Source organism: Uranotaenia lowii, chromosome 1 (genome assembly GCF_029784155.1).
Source record: "Uranotaenia lowii strain MFRU-FL chromosome 1, ASM2978415v1, whole genome shotgun sequence".
NCBI lineage: Eukaryota > Metazoa > Arthropoda > Insecta > Diptera > Culicidae > Uranotaenia > Uranotaenia lowii.
In genome coordinates this window covers 32,093,177-32,104,566 of record NC_073691.1, presented here as the reverse complement: position 1 = coordinate 32,104,566, position 11,390 = coordinate 32,093,177, and the positions used below count along the sequence as shown (strand labels likewise).

General features: G+C 42.1%; 3 protein-coding genes across 3 annotated transcripts; 2 read left to right on the top strand and 1 right to left on the bottom strand.

The window, feature by feature from the left end:
* Positions 1-437: 437 nt before the first annotated feature.
* LOC129738406 (sphingomyelin phosphodiesterase-like) lies at positions 438-3,029 on the top strand. The gene is made up of 4 exons (XM_055729585.1): positions 438-621; positions 1,042-1,502; positions 1,627-2,601; positions 2,679-3,029. The coding sequence occupies exons 1-4, from the start codon at positions 504-506 to the stop codon at positions 3,018-3,020; spliced, it is 1,896 nt and encodes a 631-aa protein (XP_055585560.1). The 5' UTR covers positions 438-503; the 3' UTR covers positions 3,021-3,029.
* Positions 2,953-5,174, bottom strand: LOC129758857 (sphingomyelin phosphodiesterase 1-like). The gene is made up of 4 exons (XM_055756466.1): positions 4,941-5,174; positions 3,959-4,872; positions 3,516-3,867; positions 2,953-3,458 (listed from the first exon to the last, which is right to left on the bottom strand). The coding sequence occupies exons 1-4, from the start codon at positions 5,172-5,174 to the stop codon at positions 3,135-3,137; spliced, it is 1,824 nt and encodes a 607-aa protein (XP_055612441.1). The 3' UTR covers positions 2,953-3,134.
* Positions 5,175-8,862: 3,688 nt separating this feature from the next.
* LOC129738955 (sphingomyelin phosphodiesterase 1-like) lies at positions 8,863-11,390 on the top strand. The gene is made up of 5 exons (XM_055730291.1): positions 8,863-8,988; positions 9,057-9,199; positions 9,280-9,456; positions 9,670-10,797; positions 10,860-11,390. Exons 1-5 carry the CDS (start codon positions 8,886-8,888, stop codon positions 11,214-11,216), a joined length of 1,908 nt encoding a protein of 635 aa, XP_055586266.1. The 5' UTR covers positions 8,863-8,885; the 3' UTR covers positions 11,217-11,390.

Here is an 11,390-nt window from a genome sequence, read left to right as displayed (position 1 = left end):
CTTGTGTGCCGCTGAAAATCGCAAAAAGCCAGAAATAGTAACAAACTTGCTAGCAAAACCAATCAGTAGAACATAAACAATCGTTTCATAATACCTATCTCTACTTGGGGGGTTCTGCTGCTGCTGCTATCTTCGATGTTAACGGTCAGTAGGTGACATGAGATGCGCGAACTTGTTCCGTTTGCCGAGAATGACACCAGCAACGACGATTATTATCATCAACCAACGACGACGGGGGAAGATGATGTTGAACGATAGCAGCTGTACTACCTTAACTAGTAAAGGTAAGAGTTACATATTTTTTATTTTCTTCGGGCACTCCAGGCGAAGGAAGATAAGGCCTAAGAATTTGTCGCCCATGGTTGGCGAATGCAATTTTGTCCCTGCTTCGCCCATATAAAAAGTAACTGACCACAACTAAACAACGGTAGTCGACAATTCGGTTTCGATTGGAATCGATTGAGCTTTGATTAGTTTGGAGTAGGGAAGTTTCCGGGAGCGCAATGAGTTCGGTGTTGGTTCTGGTTCTGGTGCTGGGCCTATCCTTCGAATATGGGTTGGGCTATCAGGTGAAGCCGCATGGTTACAACGAAACCATTCTACAGATGCAGGCGCAATACGGTAAGTGAGTGGTTAGGAGGGCAGTGATTTTTCAAGTGTACTTTTTACTACTGGCTTATGGGAAATACTTCGGTTAAATTAAAAAATAGAAAAATTCATCTGAATCTTTTCAAAGGAATGCAAACATGATATGATCATTTGAGCTGTATTTGAAAAAAAAAAATGACAGACGCTCCCGAAAACTATCTATCATCGACAGTTTAAACTATTGAATTAGAGATACAATAAACTTTTAACGTACGAAATCTATGGGTATTAAAAATTAAATACCTACCTTCTTTGAAATTATCTCGAGTGTCATTTCACTTTCAAGTGCCTTGAAGCAGTTGGAACTGAATCCAGAAAACAAAGACGGATGTTACAAAACAATCCACTCGAAGGGATTTCCCGTATTAAAGGAAATATTTTTCCCATTTCAAGAACGCGTGGAGAAAGAATTCCGGAGGGAATTCCTCATCTGGAAGCAAACGGGCGTAAAAACCGATCGCTTCAACCAGATGCTCGATGCGTGGAAGTTCACCGAGCAGGATCGCCGCGAGGAACTAGAAAACCTGCCAATCCAGCGGGAAACCTTCTTCTGTACCCTGTGCCGATCGGTCGTTTCTCAGTTGATCGACATGCGCCGGGATGGAGCCACCCGGGAAGATCTCTTTGGAACCGTGTACGAGTTGTGCACCACTCTGCAGGTTCAGGAGCAGGACGTATGTTTCGGGGCCATCGATATCAACATCGACTTCTTCCTGTACATTTTCGATAACTCACCGGAGCTGCAGGCGGATAGCGTCTGTGCGGTGGTGTTTCAGTCCAGTGCCTGCATTCTGTCCGATCAGAGCTTCGTAGATTGGGAACTGCAAATTGATCCTCGGGATGAGCCTATTCAGGTGAGTTGAAAATTGTCATCGAATTCATCTCAAATTTTCGTTAAAATGTTAGAAATTAGCCATAAAATGTTCAAGAAGTCCTCAAATTTATTCGTGCAATGATTGCTTTCTTTCTCTGTTACAGGAATCCAAAGACTTCGACCACGTCCGGGGACCGAACAGCATCAAGATCGTGCACATCACCGATTTGCACTACGATCCGAAGTACGAAACGGGTTACAACGCCGTTTGCAACCGCCCTGCTTGCTGCCGTAACGATCAGGGAATACCGGAGGATGAAAGCGAACGGGCTGGCCACTGGGGCGACTACAGGGATTGTGACTCTCCGTGGAGGGTGGTTGAAGATGTGATCGATCACGTGGCCGAACACCATGGGGATGCGGATTATGTTTATCATACCGGGGATATCATTGATCACGGCATTTGGGAGACCTCATTCGCTCATAACATAAGGACGATGAATCGAGTTTACATGAAACTGCTGGAAGTATTCCCGGATACACCGGTGTTCAACATTTTGGGTAATCATGAAGCTCACCCTACGAATGTATTTGCTCCAAGTGAAGTTCGGCAGCTGGAGTTCTCGATGGATTGGCTGTACCGGTATTCTGCCGATGTTTGGGCCAATTGGCTTCCTCGTTCGACACAAACCACGATTACGATGGGAGGTTTCTACACGGTTTTGGTTAAACCAGGCTTCCGAATCATCGGCTTGAACAATCAGGATTGCTACACGTTCAACTGGTGGATCTTGTGGAGGCCGGAGTATCTGTCTCGTCAGATGCAGTGGTTGCACGATGTTCTGCTGCAGGCGGAAAGGAATGGTGAGAAGGTTCACATTTTGGCACACATTCCGTACAGTTCTTCTGGGTCTATGTTCCAAACATGTCAGCGGGAGTTCCGAAGAATCGTGGAACGGTTTTACGACACCATCAGTGGACAGTTCAACGGTCACACGCATCGTGATGAGTTCAACGTATTCTACTCGAGGGAGAACCCTGATCTAGCTATCAACGTTGCATGGAACGGTGGAAGTACAACGACCTTCAGCTTCGTCAACCCTAACTACGTTGTGTACTACGTTGATCCGGAAACATATGTGAGTATTCAAGGTTTTAAGGTCATGAAGTTCATGCAGAAATAGAACTCAAAGTATTATAACTTCTCCCAATGCAGCAAGTGACGGACTACGATTCGTATTACTACAACCTGACCGAGGCTAATCTGTACCCGGATCGTCCGCCCGTTTGGACCAAACTATACTCGTTCGCGGAAGAATTTGGAATTCGCAATCTTAGTCCAGCGTCCGTCGACCAGGTTGTCAGGCGGATGGGAACCCCAGAGGGTCGGGAAGATCTGCGACGGTACTGGCAGTTCAAGGTCAAAATGGGCGACCCATCGCTGGAGGAAGGCTGCGACGATGACTGTTTGTTGAACCATCTGTGCCAGGTTGTGGTCAACGAGTTGGGTGATGATTTCCAGTGCGAGCGGTTGCGTGAAACATTTTGGGAGGAATAAACGAGTGTAGGATACAAACTATCTGTGTTGCTGTATTTATTTGGGACAGCTCCTTGAACAACTACATATTTAAATGCAGCATGGATCTTCAATTTTCACGATACTCATAAGAAACTACAGGGTTAGAATTGAACCACACTTTGAGTCATCTCCAGAACTCATTAGCACCAATCCACAGATTCTTTCTCTAAGACAATCACGATCACAAGGTTCATCTATCAGAGGTCGAGCTGAGCGTGCACTCAATCGACGAAAATTGTTCTGTAAGGTCGTATTGGTAGCCATATTTTGGATCAGAGCACCCAAAGACTTCGGGGTCAGATCCCGAAGACTGTAATAGGATTTCATGCGGTATTCCAACTTCCACTGAGGACCTTTCCTAAAATCGGCATTCGTCTGTCGAAGGTCGTGGTAATACGTCTCGTGTTCATTGATTTCCTACAAAAAAGATACTGATCATCAAAATTGCTTTTTTTGGAACACGGCTATACTCACAAATCCCTGCTTTCCAACCCAGTAGATTCGGTAGTTCGGATTGACTCCACTGTAGGCCGCTAACGATCCAGCGTTCCAGGCCACGTTAATCGGTGTCGAAGCTCGATCGAAAAAGACTTTAAACTCATCCAAGTGAGTGTTCCCATTGAACTGACCCGTTATGGTATTGGCAAAGCGTTCGACAATCTTTCCGTATTGGATGGACCAATCTTTGAGCAGAATTTTGCTTCCGGCTGGCAGGTGAGCTAGAATGTGTACTTGTTCTTGATTAGTTTCCGATTCTAGCAACTCGTCATGGAGCCATTGAAGTTGTTTGGTGTAGAAGTTCTCAAACTTTGATAGCAGCAACCACCTGAAATACATATTTTACATGAAAATGGGTGTATGAACACTATGAGAAAATTATTTTTTATGAACGCTTTTGATTAAATCTGCACACCCACCAATTGTAGATGGAAGCCACGTTGTTGTTCAAAACAATTACTTTCAATCCTTCGACTGGTCTAACAGTGTAATATCCTTCATGGGAGGAGTTAAACTTAATCCCAGCCTTTTTGTACAGTTTAGTAACCAGTTGATCCTTCAATTCCTTGTAGAGATAACGATTTCCAAACTTATCCACCTCAAACGGGGCAAACAAACCTGCAGCATGACTATCGTAGTTTCCCAACGCCAAAATAGCGGAAACATTTGCAAATGCTCGACGAGCTCGCACCACTACAGCTGCCTTTCGCATATCTCTAACGACTTCCTCCTGGTTTGAAGCCCACAGATGATGATGCATGATATTTCCGGTCAAATAGATCCAATCGATGTTCGGATGCTTCTCAGCCATTTGCTCCAAACTCCGTTGAAAGGCATGAGCCGGTTGATCACAGTGTCCGTAGTCACCCCATCGGTTCGAAACAACGCGGAAAGGATCAACATAACGGCAGCAGGCCATGCTTCCACAATCACCCTTGGCGCCTACTACGTACGCTTGGTCCATGTGAATGTCGCCAATGTGAAGAACCCTGTAGAAACTGACAGAACGTTTTGGGTTCGATGATTTTAAGGGTTTTGGCGATATTTTGATTTGTTTTCTTATAGGAACGGGTTTCTTCTTGTCACTGCAACCGATATCCGCCAAGAGTTGTCTACAGAAATCATCTGCTGTTAAGGTAGGTTTTTGTTGAACCAGGTAGTAGAAGGAATGTACATAAATCTTAGCGATTCCTTCACAGACATTTATCGGATAACCTTCGAGTCGACACAACGTTCTACCAACAGCTTCCACCGTAAGTTTGGGCACTCTCATAGCGATAACCATTTTGATCAATGTATTGAACACTAGTCGGCATGTCAAACAACGCTTCGGCTAGAATTGAGGCACAGAAAGTTATTCTACTTTAAATAAATCTAGGTACAGCAAAATTTCAAACCTACATCTTCCGATTTCTGGATGTCTGTCAGTTCCAATGGACCCGGATGGGTTAGTTTGGCCAAAACTTTTGCATACTCTTCACTTACTGGCTCCGCCGTTAGGATTCCGATGTAGGATTTGAAAAACGTTTGTTCTTCAACGGCTACATCGACCCGAAGCAAGGATTTTGGGTTGATTTTTTGACCGGAGCTATAAACAATTGCTAGCAATATTATTGGAGTAATTGGACTTCTCATGATGGCATCGATGATATTTTATTTTCATGCGGATTTGCTTTTTATAGTTTCCGTTGGAGGGACTGAGAAGAAGTGACAATCTCAATAAGATTGCAACTTATCAACTTTATTGCGATCACTTTGACAAATGATTTGTTTGCACGGCAAAAGCATTGTGAGTGAAGGAACATGAAGCTTTTTGTATGACCCCACATTATTCCTTTATAACTACTCATAAAACGTTGTAATATGTATAATGTTAATTACGACTTTGATCTTATCAAGTTTTCGGTCGTTCCGGAGGAGATCCTTCAGGATACACTTTGTAGATACCTTTTCCATACTCCGTTTCATGCTTTGCGGAAAATTTTCAAATAACTGAGTTCGATTATATAAAACGACCTTAACTTCATTAAGACAGAACTCATGGTTGATCAATGTAGCTGTAGATGGTTCGTAATTCAGAGTGGCGGATAGAAAATACAACTTATTCTTGTGTTTTTTAACTTTACATTATCCCTTATCACTTCTATATCATCCCTTATCTCTGACCCCTTATCCCTTATCACTTATCCCTTATCCCTTATTCCGTATCCCCCATCCATGATCCCTTATCCCTTATCCCTCATCCCTAATCCCTCATCCCTCATCCCTAATTTCTCATCCCTGATCCCTTATCCCTTATCCCTTATTCCTTATCCCTGATCCCTTATCCCTTATCCCTTATCCCTTATCCCTTATCCTTTATCCCTTATCCCTTATCCCTTATCCCTTATCCCTTATCCCTTATCCCTTATCCCTTATCCCTTATCCCTTATCCCTTATCCCTTATCCCTTATCCCTTATCCCTTATCCCTTATCCCTTATCCTTTATCCCTTATCCCTTATCCCTTATCCCTTATCCCTTATCCCTTATCCCTTATCCCTTATCCCTTATCCCTTATCCCTTATCCCTTATCCTTTAACCATTATCCCTTATCCCTTATCCCTTATCCCTTATCCCTTATCCCTTATCCCTTATCCCTTATCCCTTATCCCTTATCCCTTATCCCTTATCCCTTATCCCTTATCCCTTATCCCTTATCCCTTATCCCTTATCCCTTATCCCTTATCCCTTATCCCTTATCCCTTATCCCTTATCCCTTATCCCTTATCCCTTATCCCTTATCCCTTATCCCTTATCCCTTATCCCTTATCCCTTATCTCTTATCCCTTATCCCTTATCCCTTATCCCTTATCCCTTATCCCTTATCCCTTATCCCTTATCCCTTATCCCTTATCCCTTATCCCTTATCCCTTATCCCTTATCCCTTATCCTTTATCCCTTATCCCTAATCCCTTATCCCTTATCCCTTATCCCTTATCCCTTATCCCTTATCCCTTATCCTTCATCCCTTATCCCTTATCCCTTATCCCTTATCCCTTATCCCTTATCCCTTATCCCTTATCCCTTATCCTTTATCCCTTTTCCCTTATCCCTTATCCCTTATCCCTTATCCCTAATCCCTTATCCCTTATCCCTTATCCCTTATCCCTTATCCCTTATCCCTTATCCCTTATCCCTTATCCCTTATCCCTTATCCCTTATCCCTTATCCCTTATCCCTTATCCCTTATCCCTTATCCCTTATCCCTTATCCCTTATCCCTTATCCCTTATCCCTTATCCCTTATCCCTTATCCCTTATCCCTTATCCCTTATCCCTTATCCCTTATCCCTTATCCCTTATCCCTTATCCCTTATCCCTTATCCTTTATCCATTATCCCTTATCCCTTATCCCTTATCCCCTATCCCTAATCCCTTATCTCTTATCCCTTATACGTTATCCCTTATCCCTTATCCCTTATCCCTTATCCCTTATCCCTTATCCCTTATCCCTTATCCCTTATCCCTTATCCCTTATCCCTTATCCCTTATCCCTTATCCCTTATCCCTTATCGCTTATCCCTTATCCCTTATCCCTTATCCTTTATCCCTTATCTCTTATCCCTTATCCCTTATCCCTTATCCCTTATCCCTTATCCCTTATCCCTTATCCCTTATCCCTTATCCCTTATCCCTTATCCCTTATCCCTTATCCCTTATCCCTTATCCCTTATCCCTTATCCCTTATCCCTTATCCCTTATCCCTTATCCCTTATCCCTTATCTCTTATCCCTTATCCCTTATCCCTTATCCCTTATCCCTTATCCCTTATCCCTTATCCCTTATCCCTTATCCTTTATCCCTTATCCCTAATCCCTTATCCCTTATCCCTTATCCCTTATCCTTCATCCCTTATCCCTTATCCCTTATCCCTTATCCCTTATCCCTTATCCCTTATCCCTTATCCCTTATCCCTTATCCTTTATCCCTTATCCCTTATCCCTTATCCCTTATCCCTTATCCCTTATCCCTTATCCCTTATCCCTTATCCCTTATCCCTTATCTCTTATCCCTTATCCCTTATCCCTTATCCCTTATCTCTTATCCCTTATCCCTTATCACTTATCCCTTATCCCTTATCCCTTATCTCTTATCCCTTATTCCTTATCTCTTATCCCTTATCCCTTATCCCTCATCTCTTATCCCTTATCCCTTATCCCTTATCCCTTATCCCTTATCCCTTATCCCTTATCCCTTATCCCTTATAGGCAAGATTGTCGGAAAAAAATTTGCGTTTTTGTGAAAAATAATTCTTATTTTCTGGTATTTGACCCAAAAATTCTGTGATGGATTTCTGTGATGCTGTTTCCTTCAATTTCAAAGAAAATTCTTGATGAATTGGGTTTTTTCACATTTTTGTTGGGCAAAATCAATTACCATTACTAATCTTCTACTTTTCGAATTCAAAATAAGAAATCTTTATTTAATATAGTCCAAAAAAATTACAATTTCGGAAATTCATTCAAATTTTAAAAATTCTGTGAAATCTGTGGAAATTTCAAAATTCTGTGTTCTGTGACACATATTCTGTGATGAAAAATTACTCAAAATTCTGTGAAATTACAGATTTTTCTGTGATTTCGGCAACCTTGCTTATAGGTTTGAAAAAATGGGTTTAAAATCTAAATGCTTAGGGCCCCACAACATGTCTCATAAATATCAACTGCTGGGCTCACATATTGTTCGATTTTATCAATGAGCAGTACGTAAGTTATAAGTACTGACAATTTTGTAAAAAGTTATTGAAGTAAGAGACGAAAGTAGAGGAACTAAAAGAAAGCACCTGAATATACATAGGTACGAAATTTTGTAAACGACTTCTTTGCCAAAAGGCTAAATTTGTTTATCAAGTCAAAGGCAAAACACTACCTCAAGAAACCAAAAAAAAAAAGAAAACAGCTCGCCACTGGGCAAAAATTATCCTTAATCCGGTTGAGTTGAACAAGAAGTTGAGTAGGCGAACATTATTCAAAATGAATGACTAGCTACTACGTTCTAATTCTAGTCTACATAGAACTTGACCACCGTGAATATTATGTAGATTACTGAACGCAAAGTGTTGTATTGATAGCAGCAATTTCCATATAACGGGTTAGATAATTACAGGGGTTTAAAACATTGTATTTTAGCAGCTAGACAAATTCTTATTTATTACACCTGTTGTTGACCAGTTCCTCTTTTCAAAAACAGTTAAGCAAATTGTTCCTGTAACACAAGAGTAAACAAACTATTTATTTAAGTGGCTCGATGGCTCCGTATAGCAATTTAAAACACTGCCAACTTGATCGGTTTCCTTCAGTGCGCAAGATGGATTGCCCAATGATTATTTGTTCATTGCTCCTAGTAACGGCAATCATTGCTGAAGCAAACGGACAAAGTAGTCCGGTTTCGTGTACCTTCAATTATTTGAGTACTTTAAAGGTGATCACGTGCTAGAACGGGGTATTTACAGTTGTTCTTTTTTTTTACAATCATCAGGTGATGCAGAGAGACATTTTGGCAATGCGTTTGCAGTGGGCTTTAAAAAGGAAAAAATGTCGAACCAAGCTAAACAGATCCTTTGGTGTCTCAAATCCCCCGAAACTCCCGTCATCTTGTCGCAGATACCCAATTGTGTGAAGGTAGGTTGTTAAACCTTGGAGGAACATCGGTCTATTTTTTGTGGCAATAATATTTTATGTTACAAAATTGGTCTTTGTAGCCTGAAGATTGTTTACTGTGCCGAGTGGCTTTATCAACGTTGATCGCCAGTTACAAACAGGTTGAACAGGCTGACAGTACTAAGGTACAGGCAACCATGCAAATGGTTACCGGAGGGCTCTGTCAAGCGGCCGGATTTGCCGAAGATTACTGTAAAGATTTGGTGAAGCTGTATTTGGTAAGTGGGATAAAGGGGGCAAGTCAAATTTGAATGAAACAGAAGGTGTGCTAAGAAAGGTTCATATAAGTAGCGAAAGATGGTCGTATGGAACCAAAAAATTTAACTGTGACATGAATATAAATTTTTCTCAGTACCTTTTCATACCATTTCAAAACATTTATTTGTATGTTAAATTTAATCCACCCTTTTGAACATCCAAACCAACTACAGGGTCCAATCATTGAAATCCTTCGCAGAAGACCGAACATAACCGCAAACGACGTTTGTTCGATGGCCTTTGGTCCGGATGGTTGTACCCAAGGAAGCATGTTCAAGGATCCGTCTTTCAAACCGGTCACGATTCCGGAAACGGACTTCAAGACAGATGTGTCCGTATACTATGAGGACGCAAATCCAATCAAAGCGATTCACCTTACCGACATTCACTACGATCCTGAATACAAGGCGAGCGAGTCCGGCGAAGCGCTGCGAAATTGTAAGAAAACGCTAGGTTGTTGTAGGGCTACAACGGGATCGACTTATGAGTGGGGTAGCTACCAGTACTGTGATACACCTAGGAAATTGCTTGAAAATAGTTTTCAGAGTATAAACAGTGCGCATCCTGATGCAGCGTTCATCTACGTTACGGGAGATCTAATAAGGCATCACTTAGTGGAAGTCGATTTCGAAGTCTTTAAGAGGGACGCCAAGTTTGTTTTTCGAAAGCTGATGGATTCATTTCCCAACAAACCGATTCTATTTGCTGTAGGCAACCACGATACCGATGTTTTTGGAATGTTTTCACCGGAGCGATGGAACTTGAAATCGGTTGGACAGAGTGAAGTTTACAAATTTCTCAAGAAGTGGATCGAGAAGCTCTGGAACAATGGTAAAAGTGAGGAGAAAATTCAGTGGCCAAAGATAGCGGCCGAAGGTTATTACTCGGTTTTGTTGAACGATCAGCTCAGGGTTGTAGTTCTGAACAGTAACGTCGCCTATTTCTACAACTGGTGGCTCTTAGTGGAACATTTCTACGACGATCAACTCCAATGGCTTCAGGATGTTCTGCGAGACGCGGAGATGGAACACGAAAAAGTGCACATTCTATCGCACATTCCACCGAATCATTTTTCGTTGCTCCCCGGATGGTCCGAACAGTTCCAGCGAATCGTTCATCGTTACCGGAAAACTATCGCGGCTCAGTTCAATGGCCACTCGCACTTTGACGACTTCACCCTTTTCTACGATCTTGATGACCCATCAAAACCCATAAACGTCGCTTGGAATGGAGGATCGATCACTCCACATGTGGCTAGGAATCCAAATTACCATGCGCTTACAATCAGTGGTCAAACTATGGTATGACTTTTTTTAGATTGAACCTTACAACTACAAAATTTATCTTTTTTATTTATTTTTAGGAAGTCACCGCTCTGGACATCCACTCCCTAGACTTGACGGCTACCAACAAGCAGAATAAGGCGAATTGGTCCTTGCTCTACTCTCTTCCCAAGGCTTTTGAAATTGAGGACCTCAGCCCGGAATCCCTTAATAAGCTGGTGCTGAGCATGGCCGATGAAGAGTGCCTGCTAGACGAGCTGTTCAAGATGAAGACACGTAACGGACCTCGCTTCCAGTTGCCCATCAAAGCGGAATGTAAGGAGGCGGTCCTGTGCGATTTGGTCAGCACCAACTGGGCCAACCGGACCAAGTGCGACTATCTGTTGAAAGGCGTCGCTTGGCCGCGGTCTGGCGGGAAACATTGTCGGTTGCAGTAATTTTCGAGAAATGTAACTCTCCGATTTTTCATAGAATGAAAGCTAATTCTACTTAATTCGGGAATGTTTCAATAAATTTATATATGACTATTATTCCTGATCCAAAAATAGAATTTCGAAAATTGGTAAAAAAATCTTTGAAATTACTGTAAACATTTGCAGAAACATCATTCA

Coding starts and splice junctions, on each gene's coding strand:
- LOC129738955 (XM_055730291.1), top strand. CDS start 8,886: ATGGATTGCCCAATGATTATTTGTTCATTGCTCCTAGTAACGGCAATC. Junction 9,457..9,669: donor ATTTGGTGAAGCTGTATTTG/GTAAGTGGGATA, acceptor AACCAACTACAG/GGTCCAATCATTGAAATCCT. Junction 10,798..10,859: donor CAATCAGTGGTCAAACTATG/GTATGACTTTTT, acceptor ATTTATTTTTAG/GAAGTCACCGCTCTGGACAT.
- LOC129758857 (XM_055756466.1), bottom strand. CDS start 5,174: ATGAGAAGTCCAATTACTCCAATAATATTGCTAGCAATTGTTTATAGC. Junction 4,873..4,940: donor ACATCCAGAAATCGGAAGAT/GTAGGTTTGAAA, acceptor CCTCAATTCTAG/CCGAAGCGTTGTTTGACATG. Junction 3,868..3,958: donor GTGGCTTCCATCTACAATTG/GTGGGTGTGCAG, acceptor TATGTATTTCAG/GTGGTTGCTGCTATCAAAGT.
- LOC129738406 (XM_055729585.1), top strand. CDS start 504: ATGAGTTCGGTGTTGGTTCTGGTTCTGGTGCTGGGCCTATCCTTCGAA. Junction 1,503..1,626: donor CTCGGGATGAGCCTATTCAG/GTGAGTTGAAAA, acceptor TCTCTGTTACAG/GAATCCAAAGACTTCGACCA. Junction 2,602..2,678: donor ACGTTGATCCGGAAACATAT/GTGAGTATTCAA, acceptor CTCCCAATGCAG/CAAGTGACGGACTACGATTC.